This window comes from Rhinatrema bivittatum, chromosome 1, assembly GCF_901001135.1.
Source record: "Rhinatrema bivittatum chromosome 1, aRhiBiv1.1, whole genome shotgun sequence".
Lineage (NCBI taxonomy): Eukaryota > Metazoa > Chordata > Amphibia > Gymnophiona > Rhinatrematidae > Rhinatrema > Rhinatrema bivittatum.
The window spans coordinates 277483815-277502501 of NC_042615.1; the positions used below are offsets into that span (position 1 = coordinate 277483815).

Sequence of the window (18687 nt, forward strand, 5' to 3'; positions counted from 1 at the left end):
GTGGAAGAGGGCCTCCGCCCATATCTGCACAGCTTCCTGACACAGAAGGTAGGAGCCCGTCCCTCCCTGTTTGTTGATGTACCACATGGCTACCTGGTTGTCCGTCTGGATCAGGATGACTTGATTGGAGAGGCGATCCTGAAAAACCCTGAGAGTGTATCTGATTGCTCGCAGCTCCAGGAAATTTATTTGGTGTTTGGCTTCCTCTGGAGACCATTGTGTCTTCAGATCAGCCACGTGGGCTCCCCAGCCAAGGTTGGAAGCATCGGTGGTGAGAGTTATTTGAGGGTCTGGAGCCTGGAAGGGCAAGCCCTGGAGGAGATTGACCTGATTTCTCCACCAGGCGAGAGACTGACGGAGTGAGTCGGTTATGTGGACAATGGTAGACAGGGGCTGAATGGATTGAGTCCATTGTGACCTTAGAGTCCACTGCATGACTCATGACCAAGCGGGCCATTGGGGTGACCTGAACTGAGGAGGCCATGTGTCCCAGGAGGATGAGAAAGTGGTGTGCAGTCGTGGAGTGCTGAGATTGCAGCTGGTGTGCAAAAGACACGAGAGTGAGAGCTCGCTGTTGAGGCAGAAAAGCCTTTGCCTGCAAGGTGTCCAAGTCTGCCCCAATGAACGATAAGGTTTGAGATGGGACTAAGTTCGATTTGTTGTAGTTGACGAGAAATCCGAGTGAAATTAGAGTGTGTAAAGTAAGATGTAGGGACGACAGAGCAGCTTGCTGAGTGGGAACCCTGATTAACCAATCGTCTAGATAGGGGTAGATGTGAACACCTTGAGTCCTGAGGAAGGCTGCAACTACAACGAGGCATTTTGTGAAGACTCGAGGTGCAGACGCGAGGCCGAATGGAAGCACTCGGTACTGATAGTGCTTGGGGCCTACTAGAAACCTCAGGTATTTGCGATGAGATGGAACTATCGCGTCCTGGAGGTCTAGAGAGCAGAGCCAGTTTCCTCTTTGTACAAGAGGAAGAAGAGAGCCCAAGGTTACCATTTTGAACTTCTCTCGCTGGAGGTACTTGTTGAAGGCACGTAGATCCAGAATTGGACGAACGCCTCCCGATTTTTTGGGGATTAAAAAGTACTGGGAATAGAACCCTAGGCCTTGCTGGGAATAGGGCACTGGTTCTATTGCCTTGGACTGGAGGAGGAGGGAGACCTCCTGTTCCAGAAGGATGGAGTGATTGGATGTTCTCCACGTCGGTAGAGGTGGGGAGTCTGGTGGAATGGAGAGAAAGTTCAGACGATAACCTTGAGCAATTATCGCTAGGACTCACTGGTCTGAGGTGATTGAGTGCCACCTGTTGTTGAAATGGCACATTCGACCTCCCACTGGTATGTGGGGCAATGGAAGCTGGCTGCTACTCTCTATGCAGGAGTCAAAAACCGGAAGCAGGGCCCAGCTGAGGAGCTGCTTGCGGTTTTTATTTTCGTGTCTGACAAGACTGGGCTTTTTGAAATGGTCTTGTAGAACGGGTTCTAGTTGGTGGCGGGTAGGACTTCTTCGGGCAGAAAAATGACTTCTTAAAGTCCTTTCTGAAGGGCTGTTTTGAAGAGTACTCAGAAGGCATCAGAGAGAGCTGTCTTAGGGTCTCATGATGGTCCTTGAGTTCCACCACCGTTCGTTGAATCTGCTCGCCAAACAGATTATCTCCTACACAAGGCAGGTCGGATAATCTGTCTTGTACTTCAGGGCGAAGGTCAGAAGACTTGAGCCAGGTCCATCGTCTTGCCAAGATAGCAGCTGCAGATACCCTGGTAGCAGTGTCAAAGATATCGTAAGATCATCTGATCTAATGCTTACCTGCCTCAAAATCCTTGTTTACTAGGGTTTGGAGTTGCTCTTGAAATTGCTGAAGCAGGGAGTCTGTTAAGTCTTGTATCTGCTTAAATAAGACCCTATTATATTGGGTCATATAGAGCTAATAAGAGGCAATTCTGGAGATGAACACTGATCCCTGGAAGACACAACGACCAATGGCATCTAGAAATTTCTGTTCCTTGCCTGGGGGAAAGGAAGTGTGAGGTTTTGATCTCCTTACTCTTTTCTGGGCAGAGTAGACAACCACAGATTGGTGATCCAATTGAGGTTTGCGAAAGCCTGGAGCTGACTGAACGAGATGAGTGGTGTCAGCTTTCCTGTGGACTGGAGCAACAGAGCCAGGATGTTCCCAGTTCTTTTTGAGGAGATCCAGAAGAACCTGGTGGATAGGGATGGAGGCTATTTCCTTGGGAGCATCCAGGAATTGTAACAGCTCCATCATTTGATGCCTGTCATCTTGTTCAGTCTGCAATTGGAAGGGAACCAATTCAGACATCTCCTTCACAAAATTTATAAAGGAAAGGTCCTCTGGAGGAGAACGCTTTCTGCTTTCAGCAGGTGAAGGTGGTGAAGGCAAATCATCGGAGTCTGGTGAAGAATCATCAGTCCAGGTGTCGTAGGGATCAGCACCTGCTCCTCTAGGGACTAGAGGAGGACGGGGCGGTGGGATCCCTGAAGGTCCTGGTCGAGGCTCCGAAAGACTCGAAGGAATAACTGGAGGCACCGATGAGGGCATCGAAGGCACCTGTGCAGGCATCGAGGCAATCGATGGATGGGTCAGTGGTGCCGATGGAGGCGTCGGCACCGATGGATGGATCGGTGGCACCGGACGTATCAGCATCGATGGCCGAGGCATCGGCAGAACTCCCGATGGAGGGGTGCGGAATGGTGTTTCTCCTCCCAATGACAAAGCAAGCGGGGAGGGCACCGGAGCCATCGGTGACCCGGGGTCCATCGGTGGAAAAGCGGCCATAAGCGCTTCCATCCTTGAGAGCAGCGGTGCCAACGCTGCTGGAATCGGGTCAGTGGTCGGTTCTGCAATCGGTACCGGTGTCGGAGGAACCTGGAGTCGATGCATCGCCTTGTTGATGGCCTCCTGAACCATCCGGTCCAGTTCTTCTCGGAGACCTGGAGCAAGCAGCCCCGGCTCCGGAACAGAAGATGGAGGCAGCGGCATAGCCGGAGTGACCACCGTTAAAGGCAGAGTCGCGGCTCCTGATACCCTGTCGGGTGAGGGTTGCCTCGGTGACCCGGTCGCCGAAAAAGTCGGTGCCTTTTCTGGACGGGGCTTCTTCGACGGTGGCTCGGACGATGGTGAGGTCGATGATTTCGCTCCCTCGATGGTCCGAGACTTTCGATGCCGGTGGCGATGTTTATCTCTATGATCCCCTCGGTCCTGAGGGGGAATAGATGGTCTCAAGGGCCAAGAAGTCGTCGATGCCGGACGGTCACTGGTTGGAGGTCGATGCTGGCGTGAAGTTGATGGTGCTGGTTCTGATGACGTCTATGCAATAGATGGCGTCGGGGTTTGAGCACGGAAGAGAAGTTCCATCTTCTCCACTCTAGCCTTGCGACCTTTTGGTGTCATAAGACAACATTTGGTGCAGGTTAGGACATCGTGCTCACATCCGAGACACATTACACAGACTTTGTGAGGGTCTGTGATGGACATGGTGGGATTACAGTCCGGGCACCGGCGGAACCCCCGACGCCATGGCCATGAAAATATTGAGCTGCAGTACGGTCGACGGCCAGTAGGCCGCGAGGGCCAAGCTAGACGGTAATCGACGGAAAACGGGTAAAAAACTTACCGGAGTACCGCGGCTTGAAAACGTTGAAGGAGGGACCCCTGTGGGGTAAATTACATTTTAGTAATTCCGTGAGGAAAATTCCTGTCAGGAATCTCTGCAGAGCTCCTTAACCGCGTTGCTACTGCTGCGTGGAAAAAATGAAGACTAAAGGGGGACCTCTGCTGGCTGCAGGGTTACTGCCATGCTGGGCATGCCCAGTAGGAGCCAGTCAAAGTTCTGGAAACTTTGACAGAAGTGTTCCGTGATTGGGCTCCATCCTGTGAAGTCACCCATATGTGAGGTCTACCATCCTGCTTGTCCTGTGAGAAACATATACAGGCAGTGCTAGCTGCCTAACTTTTTGCCCTACCCTAACCCTGCCTTCTATTCTGCCAGGAATTAGAATGGATAAATGTAGCCTTCTAGTAAAATTTGGAGAGCTAAATTTAGCCTGGTCAATTTTCAAAGGCTTTGAACGTTTTTTTTACTTAGCTGACTTGATTCCTTTGAATACTGACCACATTACTTCTCCACTGGATCCCATCCCAATCCCAGTCTTTTTTAATGTGGACACTTACTTTTATTCAATGTCTTAGGTTCTCTTCCCACTATCTTTAAATTTTTTGTCATCTGCCCTATTAAGAAGCTTTTATTGCACCCTTCACTTGCAAACGACCAACCCAATCCACTTCTTCCTCCTCTGTCCAAAATTCCTGAATGCATCATGTATCGGCAATCTCCCTTGATTTTCTTTGGTTAATTTGTTCTTCTCCATCTTCTTAACTACAGCCATTTGGCTTCCCTCATCATCCTCAACTAACCCTGGTTCTCTTTGATCTCTCCTCAGTTTCTTCCTCCAAGGATCATGCTACTCTTCCCCCACCCCACTCTGCTCTCCGATACTGTCTTTTACTGGTTTTCATTTCTCTCGTTCCTCACTTTTTGTTCTGGTCAATGCTTCCTTTTCTGAAGACTCTTCTCTATTGAGGTCTCCTGTGCGCTACCCCAAACCCTCTCCTTTTCTCCTTCCTAACATCCTGGGTCCTCATTCACATTACCTCATTTATCTCATCCCACCTCTCTTCTTGCCTTACAGTAGTCTCTAGATCAGTGTTGGCGAACCTATGACACCATGACATTCTAGCTGAGATGCCAGCATCCTCCAACACCTGATAAAATTATAGGACCTCTGTAAGCCATTGCGATCAACAATATGTCCCACAGCAGCTGTGGTAGAGCAGGCCCCTCCCTCGAGGCTCTATGCTCATTTCTCTTGCTTTTCCCACAGCTTCATAGGCTTCTACTTTTCTTCAGTCCACCCCCACCTCTTGCGGCTGTATTTTGGGTTTTTTGTTTTCCCCGCAGTTGTAGGTCTGCTCCTTCCTCCCCTCACCACTGCAGTGGTGGGAAATGCTCCTGCAGCCTTCCCTCACACCAGCCCCGTCGCTCCCTCTCTCTGCTGTGGGAAGCAGCAGCAGAGCTCCCGCTGCTACCTCCCACAGCTGAAGGCTCCTCACTGATTTCTGCGGACGGCTCTCCTTGGGTTGGGACCATGGCAAAAAATAACTCTCTCCCATCCATCATGCATCAGAATTTCCTGCCCACTTCGTCCCACACCTGCTGGTAGCCCTGCCTTGATCCCTCCATGACCACCAATGCAAGTACATTTTTTTAAAAAAAATATTTAGCAGCTGCATAAGTTGAGATAGAGTGGGAGTGGGCAAGGGAGCATGTATGATTGTGTGTGTATTTGTCAGTGGTTGCGAGGAAGCACATGCATGCATATGTATGTCTGCATAATTATTGTTTTCATCCTGATGGATTAATGTGCTGTATAAAACTGTTTTTAGTAATGAATGTTTTTTTCGTTATTAGTTTGTTTTACTCGTTTTCCATTTTTGTAATTATTTGACTTTTTAAATATGATATAAGGCACCAGACATGGTGGGACTGTATTTTTTTGTAAATAAATGAGTATGTAAAGAATTGTCTATTTTGTTCGGCAGGGGAGGGTGACACACCAGCAGAGTCAAGCTGGGCATTTTCCGAATTTTTGACATGCCGAGCTTAAAAGGTTTGCCACTACTGCTCTAGATAGATGCAGTCTTATATTCTGTGCCCTTGAAAACAGAAGTCCTTTACTAGTTTGATTCTATCAAAACTCTTAAATCTCTTCCACCCCAAATGACATTTTATCTGTTAGCTATTTCCCACTAACCTTCTTGGACAAATGTTAAGAGTTTGGATGTTTCATTTTTCCATATCGTTCTGCTTTATCATCTTACCTCTGTTCCTCCCGCCACATTTAGGGGGCAATTCTGTAACCTGCCTGCATAGATTTAAAAACATTTACCTGAGAACTTCAGCAATTTTCACACACTTTCTCTTTAAAAAGTATCCAAACTAGGGAGGAAGTGACATCACCGCACCGAATGGAAGCCTAGTTTTAGTGTCCTTACATCCTTGTTTTTAGCAACCATAATCAGCAACACCTCTTGGCGATTTAACAACAGACAGCCCGATCCAGTAAAGTCCGTCGGAGAGCGGACTAACGCCCGCTCTCCCGGCGCGCGCACCGGCCCCTCGCCGGTGCGAGCGATCCAGTATTTAAATGAGGTGACGCGGTGCAAACGAGGAAAAGGAGGCGCTAGGGACACTAGCGCGTCCCTAGCGCCTCCTTTTGGCCTGGAGCGGCGGTTGTCAGCGGGTTTGACAGCTGACGCTCAATTTTGCCGGCGTCGGTTCTCGAGCCCGCTGACAGCCACGGGCTCGGAAACCGGACGCCGGCAAAATTGAGCGTCCGGTTTTCGGCCCGACAGCCGCGGGCCGAATTCAAAATTTTTTTTTTTTTTTTTTTTTTACTTTTTTTTACTTTTGGGGACCTCCGACTTAATATCGCTATGATATTAAGTCGGAGGGTGCACAGAAAAGCAGTTTTTACTGCTTTTCTGTGCACTTCCCTGGCGCCGGAAGAAATTAGCGCCGACCTTTGGGCGGCGCTAATTTCTTAGAGTAAAATGTGCGGCTTGGCTGCACATTTTACTTACTGGATCGCTCGGGAATACCTAATAGGGCCATCAACATGCATTTGCATGTTGAGGGCGCTATTAGGTGCTGCGGGTGGGCCGCGTGTTTTCCTCCCCTTACTGAATAAGGGGTAAGGGAAAACACGCGTCCAGAGCAGGCTGACAGTGCGCTCCGACGGAGCACACTTTACTGGATCGACCTGAAAGTAATCAAAGAAACCAGTGACATGGCTATAAGAAAGAAATTGGTGGACTTTAAGAATTTTTCCTATGCTGGCAGTAGCGCAATACCAGAGGATGATGATGGGACAATAGAGGAGAGCAATTGTAGCTCACTGGAGGTAGGCCGTGTGATCGGTGGTGACGCATCTAAAAATAACAGCAATGAAATACTCACTCGAGCTGATTTCCAGGCTTGGTTTTGTGAGATCAGATCAGGTATGATCATTATTAAGAAGGAAATTTTGGAAACTGTGTTGAATTTGAAGGGCGAATTAATGGAGATGGGTCAGTGGGTCAAGGAGGTGGAAACCAGGATGGAGACCAGGCTACCTCTCTTACTTCGTGGCAAAGCTCAGTGGAGGAGCTGGAGAAGGCAAACACTGACTTCAATGGAAAATTAGAGGACCTTGAGAATCAGTCCTGCCAATGCAATCTGTGATTTAGGGGACTCCCTGAGAGCCCTGAATACAATGACTGAGGTCAAGTGTGATTAGCATTTGCAAGGCCATACTGACTACTGTTAATAATCCTAGAGCTGATTCTGTCATAAAAATTGATTGATCGCGTCGCTCCTCGGATCCACCATGGAAGAATGTCACACAGAGACATGGTATCTTGCTTTCATGAGTTCAGCATGAAGGACAAAGATTTCTCACTTTCTAGGATGTTGGGGTCTACAAACTGGCAGGGGTACTTGCTGGAGATTTCCAACAACTTTCTCCCATCGAAATCCGGAAGAGAAGGGAACCAAGGGATATGATCACAGTTCTTTGCAAGAAAAACATTAAATATAAATAGCTTGTTATCCTTTGGCCTTCTTTTCACTATTAGGGGTGTCTCATTTAGGGTAAAGATTGTTTTAGAAAGCAGTGAAAATATTTCAGGCCACCGGCTTATCAGTAATGATCTCTGGTGACTGCGACGAAGGAGTTCCAGCACGTAAAAAAAAAGAGTACCTGAAATGGCGGCAGATGCCCAAGGGAGACCAGAAATTTCAGAGGTATTCCAGGGGATCAGCATCTTCCAGAGATGGGCCCCAGTGACTTCTCTGAAAGTTGCCTCTTGATTGAGAACTCACTCTTTTCATATGAGCCTTTTGGTTTACAGGGTTCTAAGTGATTTCGATGTTGCCATTACAATTCTGGTTTGAGTGTTAGAGGAGATGTTGAACTCTTATTCTTTTTTATTTTTTTAGTGATCTGTGGATCGGGTGAGATTCAGTGTTGTGATGCCATTCCTCCATAGCGTTGCTAATCTGCTCAATGCAAGAGCGAAACAAGAGTGGGAGAGGAGAGGGTGAGATGTGGGAGGTTAGAAGAGAAATGTTCATGTTAAGGAGTTTTAAGAGTTGGGGCTTATGTTGGTTAAATGGGATGCTATGCTGGATTCTATGGTGTATACCACATGTATTCTTTGGCTATTATATACATTTTTGTGATAAGACGGATGGTATCAGTGTTAAATTTAAAAAAGTTATGCTATGTTGAATGTGAAGTTGAGTATAAGACTACTCATATTGCTGCATGAGAGAGAGATCTGGGGGGGGGGGGGGGGGGCAAGGATACTGGATAAGAACCTGGGATCATCGTTTTTTGTTTATAGTGAATAAATGTTCTCTCTCTTCCCTAATGTATAATTTTTGCATATGCATATGTTCCACAAAGTTCTTACTACCAAATCCTGCAAATACCCTAAATAGAAATACGAATCATTTCCAAAAGCACAGACATATCAGCTAGGAAACTGGAAGTCTGCAAAATAAAAGGATGGCACATACTAATATACACTAATAATTTAGAATGGATATAAACTTCTTTTTCATTGGTACCCCACTCCAGAGCACTTGCATAAGATACATCTATTCATATCGGATGGGTGCTCGCAAGGATGTGGAGGTATGGCAACATTTTACCGTATTTAATGATCCAAAGACAACGACAAACCTTTTCCGTAGGAAAAAAATCAGCAGAACCAGGGGTCACGATTTGAAGCTCCAGGGAGGAAGATTCAGAACCAATGTCAGGAAGTATTTCTTCACGGAGAGGGTGGTGGATGCCTGGAATGCCCTTCCGGAGGAAGTGGTGAAGACCAGAACTGTGAAGGACTTCAAAGGGGCGTGGGATATACACTGTGGATCCATAAAATCAAGAGGCCGTCAATAAAGAGTGGGTGGCTCACCAGAATGACGGCTACTGCCTGGAGATAATGCCCTTATTCAATAAACATACACATGGTTACTGTGACTCCAACATCGCTCTAAGCTACAACAGCAAGAGGAAATGTGGAAAAAAGGATTCGCACTCACAAAGTGGGGAGTAGCTGGCTTGTTACGGCGGTTACTACCCCAAACCAAATAAGCCTGTTACTTCACTTTCAATGCATATCCAGCATAGCTCTCTGCTTCAACGGCAGGGGAGAAGAAAAACTGATACTTCACGCATATCCAGCATAGCTCTCTGCTTCAACGGCAGGGGAGAAGAAAAACTGATACTTCACGCATATCCAGCATAGCTCTCTGCTTCAACGGCAGGGGAGAAGAAAAACTGATACTTCACGCATATCCAGCATAGCTCTCTGCTTCAACAGCAGGGGAGAAGAAAAAAGGATTCGCACTCACAAAGCGGGGAGTAGCTGGCTTGTTACGGCGGTTACTACCCCAAACCAAATAAGCCTGATACTTCACTTTCAATGCATATCCTGCTTCAACGGCAGGGGAGAAGAAAAACTGATACTTCACGCATATCCAGCATAGCTCTCTGCTTCAACGGCAGGGGAGAAGAAAAATAACCAATAAGGGCTGAATAACACAGTCTGGGTAAAAACAAATAAGCATGGGTGTAGCTTGCTTATTGCGGCGGTTACTTCCCCTACTACCCATAACTAATCAAGCTTGATATTTCACTTGGTTGCAGCTCCATCACTGCTCTCTACATTAATGGTGGGGGTGGAAGGGAAATAGAACCAAAGAGCTAAGAGAAACAGATAAGTATGAGGAAAAAAAATGTGAAGCTTGCTGGGCAGACTGGATGGGCCGTTTGGTCTTCTTCTGCCGTCATTTCTATGTATTTGGTGGGAATGCCTGGAGGTTAGCAAATTTGGGGATTTGGTCTTCACGCTGATCACAGATATCTCTGATGCTGTTTTTCAGAGGAATCCTAAATTTATTTTTGCTGGGCTTACCTGTACCCAATGTTGCTACCTCTATTCAAACCTCGATTCTGCAAATAACAGCTGCCTGTTGTGGTAGAAGAGGTCAGCTTTATCTTCTATTCCCCAAGTGTGTGCTCATCTGGGAAGGGTTTGTTATATGAGGAAACTTACAGCCCATAAGAATAACTCTACAGAGCAATTTGATAAAGTTTGGAACCCAAATGTATGGTGGTTACAGGTGGTTATGAGGTATGGTTAGTTATGTTGATGGGGATTGAGTTTGGGTGGAGGGTTTAGGGAAGAGGTTGTAATTTATTTTGCTGTTAATTCTTTATGCATGCATCGCTGTTAATTCTTTATTTATGCATTGCTCACGTGTTCTGGTTGTAAGATGATATATTGCTAAGTGCGTGATGCATTTCTTGTTTATTGTGCATTTTTCTGCAATAAAAATTTTAAATTGAAAAAAAAAATATCCACTTGCACTTACACTTGCTAATGTATGGGCACATGTTTCTGAAAATACAAACGTATGCACACAAGTGCAAATCTCTCTTCAGCCTTGTCCATGGGAACGCCTCTGCTCACTATGAGTAATAGCACGTGCATACTGGCTCTACATTTGTACTTTTACAAAATCGGCCTGCATGTTATGTGGGTAAAAGCCCATTTCTGTGGGTGAAGCAGAAATGGCACTGACAATTATATTTAACTTTTTAATATTCACAAAATTCTCCCACCACTTTCCTTTGATGCCCTGTTGCTCTCTGCTTCAGGCTCTTTGCTTCTCACAAACTGACTACTGTAACTTCCTTCTGCTTGTCCTTCCACATTTCTCACTTTGCCTGTTACAGCTCCTTTGAACTTCAGCTGCTAGACTCTTCTTAGCTACTCCAACATTTTGACGCCTCTTCTCTCTTGGCTCTTAAATTTCTTGTCTTCATATATTAATGTATTCATGGTCTGGCATCTCCCAATATTTCATCACTCATCTATTCTCCTTCTCATCCCCCTTCACTCTCAAGTCTTGCATTCTCCTTAGCAATACTTGTACCCAACAAGCTTTCTCATGCTACCAAACTTTCTACCTCCTTAAACTCTTCTTGTGGAGTAATCTAACTCTAGCTCTGCAGGAGGCCTCTGGCTTTGGTATTTCCCAGAATATGTTTTAAAAAAAAAAATCCTTATTTTAAATTCACCTTTAGTAACATTTAACTCTCTTTATCCATTACGCTTCTTGTGGATCTGCACCATTTAATTGCCATTTAGCATTTTTAAGGCACCCTGGGCAGAGGCCACAAATACTAAACAGAACAGAATTTCAACCTGTTCTATACGCAACCTCATAACATGCGCCAGTGCATGCAAAGGCACACACATTAATACTGAATGCTCCAGTGACTGCACACATGAATGCACTTAGATTCAGTTACCTGGAGCCATGTATTTCATCTCCCGAGGGAATTTGCGGCAGACACTGTTGTAGTTGGTGCAAATGTAGTGCAGACACCAGTCTGCAAGCTGCTTGGCATTATGAAACTGGAAGAGATAAACAGATAAAGAATAAGAATGGATTCTGGGCGGTTCTAATATCAAGCCTCCTACCAAAACTCTGTGTGCTCATTTGCTTTCTAGTCACTCTTATCCTGATGGATGAGGTTAAACACTAACTTGGAAAATTTAACTTGCTCACCAGTGTTGTATCTTGTATTTTTTAAGATATGACCACCATAATAATTGGGCATGTGTCATACTGTGTACAAGACACATACAATAACTATGCCGTTATATTATAATCATCGGTCATTAAAATGGCATTTTTTCTTTGCTTTTCTTATAGATCACAATCACCCTTAAGTGTTATAAGTGTCCCGATAAAATTTTTCTTAAATGTTCCTATTTCCAAACTTGAAGAAAATTACTTAGCTGTGTATGTTGCAATTCAATAGTGTTTTCTCTTAGGTCGATTTTTGTAGATTATTTATATGCCCAAAAGTTTGCGGATCCTTAGAGAACAACAATGGATTTTCAAATTAAAAACAGTGCATCCAGCTGGACTAAATTTGGCGGTGGAGTGGTATTCCATCATTTAATGAAATATGTCACGATTGACTGGCAGGTAGGCTTTTAAATACCTGTAGGTAGCCACACTTCCGGTAGACGCTATCGGAAGAGAAGCCAGCAAGCCGTAATGATGGCAGCAGAGCAGTAAGTTTGGGCCATGAATTTTGTACCTTGCAACGAAGAGACTTTTAAGAAACTTGTGATTTATTTTATTATGTCTGATGTAATCATAGATCAACCGCCCCATGAGGAAGGACTGATACCCAGAAACACGGACCGTGCCGGGCACAGTGAAGAGCTTAATGTCAGCTTTGGGCATATAAATAATCTACAAAAATCGACCTAAGAGAAAACACTATTGAATTGCAACATACCCAGCTAAGTAATTTTCTTCAAGTTTGGAAATAGGAACATTTAAGAAAAATTTTATCGGGACACTTATAACACTTAACAGTGATTGTGATCTATAAGAAAAGCAAAGAAAAAAATGCAATTTTAATGACCGATTATAATGTAACGGCATAGTTATTGTATGTGTCTTGTACACAATATGACACATGCCCAATTATGATGGTCATATCTTAAAAAATACAAGATACAACACTGGTGAGCAAGTTAATTTTCCCATGTTATGTTTCATATGTAACTTCCACCAATTATAATTTTCCAGTCACACGTAATTTTTGATACTATTGTGAGGTTATACACTGCCACTATGAAACAAAGACAGGAATACTTGTTGGAGATAGGTATAACATTGTGGCACTCTCCATCATCTAAGCCACTGTTGCTCAAACTGGTCCTTGGGCCCCCATTGGCTAGCTGGGTTTTCAGGATATCGTCAATAGGCATGAGATATCTGCATGCACTGCCTCCAATGTATGCAACTTCTTCATTCATATTCATTAGGGATATCCTGACTGGCTAAGGGTGGCTTAAGGATAAGGTTGACCACCACTGACCTAAGCCAGTAGTTCTCCACATGTGGTACAGGCAGTTGGGTAGCTAGACTAGGGTGGCACACCAGTCAAACAGGTGTCTTAAAAAGGTTCTGCTCCATGGGAGGTTTCTGCTTTCTGAGAAGTTGTTAATGACTGCAGTGTGCTGGTGTTTTTTTTAAAAGAATTTTCCAGTTGCAAACTGAGCAGACAATTGTAAGTTCTAACATTGCAAGCATCTCTAATTCCAGGAAGGCACTTTTTTCATATACCCCTAATATAAAACTTTGAAAACAACTTGTTAAAAATTTTAATGAAACGGTTAGTTATTGTGATTTTGTCACAGTTAAACCAATCACATTACAACACTGCTGATAAATATTTAAGAATTGATAGTTTGCAAACAACTCAGAATTAACCCTTGTGTATCATCAGAAAGCTAACAAACAGAAAGCTGAAACAAATATGATATTTGCAAAAATATCCATAGTGAGTTATTCGTTGGTAAGGCTCTGTTCAGAAGGAAGCACAGGATATCCATTATAATCCACTATAAAACAGTGTTGATTTTATAAAGAAGTAGATATTTTCTTTAATATCCATTAATCACAGCTAGATGCAGGACAGACAGCTTGCTTAATAATCTGATAATATGCAGGAAAGAGGTGGAGACTACAGCACTCCCAAATAACGGATCAAGGAAGATCAGCAAATGGGCCATAAGATTAAGAGTCCTAAGAGAAACTTGGAGAAAGCCCACTAGCTCAGCAGCAGTGCTAAGACAGGTTTAGTTTCTGGGCCTGGTTCTGCTCCCTGGGCTGGCTGGGTCTAGGAATATTGTTGAAGCTGCATTCATAGCCCTTAGTGGGAGAGAGTCCCAGCAGTGAGGCCTATTTCCTGGGCTTAGGGTGCATGCATATCAAGTTCTTGAGGGAGCTGCAGTCTATGGCCCCTAGCCAAGAATGGTCACTGCAAGGGCTGCTCAGCAAAAGCACTTAAAAAGACAATCCAACCCTACCAAGTACAGGTATGGTGAATAAGAATCCAGAGCCTGTAGTTCACTTATTCTTTGTGCTGAAGTAACAGCCAGGAGAAACTATAATGTTCCAGATGAGAAACTTCAAGTCTACTGACTTGAAAGGTTCGAAAGAGGAGATTTCATCAGTGAGCTAGGACTACACCATGGTCCCACGGCACTGAAGGTTTACTGAACAGAAGCTTGGAATACCACAGTCCTTTCATGAAGATATCAGCAGATTGAGAGAGAACAGAGCCATGTCTTTTACTGAAGAGGTGCTAAGGCCTGAGGATGAGAGGAAGAATAGATGCTGAAGCAAGTCCCTTGGGCCACATGAGAAGGGGTCCAGTTGGGTTACCCTACACCAAGTTGAAAATGTGAAGTTGCAGGATCTTCTAGTTAAAGGTTTCCTGATAGAAATCAAAACATCCTCCACCTATTTGTAAAGGAACAAGGAGGAGACTAATTTTGATTTAACATTCGTGCTGTGAGAGCCAGCATTGGCAGAGCCTATCTTCCTCCTGTGAAATGAGTGTCTGATATGTTCCCAGCAGAACTGGAGACTGAACTAACAGCTGCATAAGATATGGATGTCAAACTTGCTGTGACCACTGGTGCTATGAGAATTTTCCTCATCTATTCCCAAAGGTCAAGATGAGGAATCAGGGGATGCGTAGAATACACAGATGCTTCAGTTTAGCACAAAAAGCATCAGGAGCTGATCTATAGCTGCTTGGTTGCAAAGAACAGAACTTCTGGAACATTATGTGATCTTCTGTGGTGAAGAGATCGATCCCCAGCTTTCCCCAACACTGAACGAGTTGTTTGCGATCCGTTGATTTAAGAATCCACTCTACTGAGGTGGTCCACCCATGTGCTCTGAATTGGTAGAAGGTAGGTTGTCTAGAGATGGGCCTTGTGATGACTTGCCCATAATGAGATTTGCAGGACCTCCTGGCAGAGGGCACAGGAGCTGGTTTCTCTCTGTTTACGTAGAATATGGCCACTTGGTTGTTCATTTGGACCAAGATTCTCTTTCACAAAAGAAAGTCAGAGAAAGATCTTAGAGCAGAGCGGATGGCTCATCATTCCAGGCAGATGATTTGTAGATAATTCTCTGCTGGAGACCATGATTCTTGGGTCCACACTTCTCTAATATGTGTCCTCTACCCCTTGGTGTGTCAATAGAATTACTTAATGAGGTGAAATCCGCAGCAAGATGCCCACCTTTAGAACGTCTGGATTCATCCACCACTGTAAGGATGCTCTCATTTCAGGGGTCACAGAGATTTGGTGGGATAGTGGCTGATAGAGTTGATCCCAATGGCTCCAGGGTCCCCACTGAAGGCCCCACATTTGCAGACGAGTCAGAAAAACCACATGCATCACAGCAGTCATGTGTCTGAGAAGGACCTTGCTGATGCTCAGTTCTGTTGAAGGAGATACCTTACTAGGCCTATCAGCAATGCTGCTCTTTCAATGGAGAGAAATGCTTTCACCTGAAGTTAGTCTATCCAAGCTCATAAGAATTGAATTCTTTGAGGTGAAAATAGTTTTGACTTGAAGCTGACCAAGAAACCCAGGGAATGGAGAAGCCATATGGTCCTCACCACCAATCAATTGTTTAGATAGGAGAATTTGCACACTCCCTGTAGATGAAGCTGTGCTTCTGCAAAGCATTTTGTGAACAGCCTTGGACCCTCAAGAGGCTGAAGAAGAGCACCTTGGATTGGTAGTGTGTGCCCTTCACCTCAAAAATGAAGTACTTCTGGATGGGCAGGATGAATGGGGATATGTGCTGAGCACACATCCTCAGTTGAATGAAAAGCAGAATTATGTGTAGGGAATTCATCCTGAACCTCTTCTGCATCAATAACTTGTTCAATCACTGCATCTCCAGCATAGCTCTTAGATTCCTCCAACTTCTTGGGACTCAAGTAACACCTGGAATAGAATCTCTGGCCACAATCCTGAGGAGAGACAGGTGTGACTGCCTTCTGCTGAAGAAGCAACTCCATTTCCAGTTGCAATTAGTCTGACTGAGAAGGATCAGAGCTTAAGACTGAAGTTTTTTGGATCAGAGTGGAATAGAGAATCATAAGTGGTAGTCAAACTCCACAATTTTCTGGGCTCACCAGCCTTTGGAGAACCTTTCCTCCCACCAGAGATGGAATGTTTCAAACTTGGAAGAATGGACATTTGTAGAGAAAAAAATGGAAATGTTGGTATCGGGTAGAATTTGGTCAGTCCCTCGCCTTAGTGACTGCCAAGGTGGCTTGATGTTCCTTAATCAAAGTCACTATCTCTTGAACCTGGTTCTGAACAAATTGCCCCTGTGGATAGCACATCCACAAGACAATCCTGCACGTCCTCTCGGAGACCACTCGCTCACCATCAAATGAGCAGTTGAGCTCCTATGGAAGCAGCCAATGTCCTGGCCGCAGTGTCAAAACTTGACAAGCAGAATTAATGCTTCTCCACATTCCTTCACTGTCCATTGGAAGTCAGCCTACTCTGTCTCTATCAAATCCATTCAAGGTTTTAGTTTTTGCATGCATTTGTGCAGATAATGCATCATGCAGAGACGGTACACTGCAATCTGGGATGCAACATAAACTTTTGGAAAAACTAACCCCCATCCCAAATATGACCAACGCCTTGGGGTTATTCCTAGAAGGCATGATGGTCATAAATGCGCTTAGCATACTTCTGTGCATGTTTCTCAAAACCTGGGGAAGCTTGGACTCTGTATTTAAATCCAGTTTATAGGCCAATGGCAGACTGATATAGGTGTCTGCCACATCTTCATCTGCAGATCCCGCAGAAGGCTGTGAACCAGGACAGCCGTAGAATCCGCTGGAGAATGAAGGACCTGAAGAAGCCTGAAAACATCTGCTCTCAGGTCATTTCCTTTCCTGACCCCGATGGATGGCATCTGCCAGCTTATACAAATTTGGAGTAGCAGAGATCCTCTGAAGGAGAAGTATGCTAAGAAAAATCAGATAAGGAATTTGAAGTAATTGACACAATCTTCCTTCTCTTCCAACCATGGGGGAACATTAAGCCATGACCTTGAAAAGGATTAGGGAGATGGAGGAGGAGACTTCTTCTGTTTTGAAAGGGAAATATCTAGTAAAGAATGGGCAGAGTCCACTTCATCCCTTTCTGACTCTTGAGGGGACCACCTGAATGAGGAGAATCTACCACCTCATGGTAAGAACTTACTCCTAAACTCTGGAAGTTCTTGTGGAGAGGCATGCACCAATGTGGGACATGGAGCGGCCCGAATGTGAGAAAACTTCTTCCATCTTGGACAGGAGAGGTTCCAATTTCCTCTCTGGTCTCCAGGACTTAAAGAAAAGAAATTGAATCAGTTGTTTAAACAAACGCAAGCTTTCTCCTGATATACAGCAATTGCAGGAACTCATTTCCTACAAGTTGAAACAGAGGGTAACTTTCAAATAATACCCTATGGCCCCATATATGTATGCATATGGCCGCGGGGAGATCTACTACAGTATTTTATAACCTATGTGTATCAGGTACACACATACACACTTTTGTTTTCTTCTGCACAAATATCTGCAATGCATTGAAAGCGTGTACTTTTCCTACCTATTTTAAAAACATATACATATATTTTATGCACAAAAAAATCTGTGACAAAAATAAATAAAATAGAGACCCTCCTCATTCTTCACCCTGAACCCCCCCAATACAGCAAGACCTCCCACCCAAGCAATTGTAAACAGATGTGTCTGATATCAATTACATAGGATAATTAGCAGGTGGAAAATTACGCGAATAAGTTGCCAAACATTTGCACTTAATTATCTAATAAAAAGCACCTGGAACACCCCAGGCTAACCCTTTCTTGTGTAAAGTACGCACATACTTTTGATGTTTGTAAAACAGCATGTTTGCGAGTATATGCTACATTACGTACATATATACTAATTTTATGTGAGTACGTGTTTAAAAAAGTCACTCCTAAATATGTTGGTTATTGATGTACATGAGATCTCTGGAAAGTATTGCTTAATTAGCAGTTTTAGCAAACAAAACAACAAAATGAAAGGAAGCAGAGAAATTAATGAAATAGGAAAGACAGTGAGGAAGGAAGCAAAGAAATGATTAGATAAAAGAAATTAATTTTGGTGAAGACAAAAGGGACCCATTAAAGAAGGGAAGCTCTTAATGACAGCTAGAGGAGGGGGGTTGGGGGAGGGAGAGAGAGAGAGAGAGAGATTATAATGATGGATGAGAACAAAAACAGAGGAAGGCAGACCGATACCCCATAGTTCAACACAGCTTTACCAAGCCTGCTAGCATTCATAGTGAAATCTGAAAGTCTGTTCTTTGGATGAGAAAGAAATCTATTGCTTTCTTTGATAATTATCTATGATTATTCCTTTTCAAGCTTCTGGAAAGCAAGTTTGCTTACCTGTAAACAGGGCTCTCCATAGATAGCAGGATGCATCAGCTATAACGTGTGGGGTGATGTCACCTGATGGTGCAAACACAGACCCAGCTCTTGGAGCCCATGTCTCTTCCAGGATTTAAGCTTTAGAAAGGTAGTTGACTCTCCAGGGAGGTGGGTGGGTAATAAGAATGACTGATTCATCCTTCTTTCAATGGAGAACCCTGT

At 44.4% G+C, this 18687-nt stretch overlaps 1 protein-coding gene across 5 annotated transcripts in view; it reads right to left on the bottom strand.

The window, feature by feature from the left end:
- The window catches only part of LOC115087782 (rho-related BTB domain-containing protein 2-like), a 173812-nt gene that overhangs the window by 31140 nt on the left and 123985 nt on the right, over nucleotides 1–18687 (bottom strand). For 4 of the 5 annotated variants that reach the window (XM_029595360.1, XM_029595340.1, XM_029595350.1 and 1 more), the window contains exon 9: nucleotides 11453–11558. In XM_029595360.1, coding sequence (XP_029451220.1) covers nucleotides 11453–11558 — 106 coding nt within the window. Of the gene's footprint in view, nucleotides 1–11452; nucleotides 11559–18687 lie in introns of those variants that run through there. The other variant, XR_003855615.1, reaches the window with a different exon arrangement.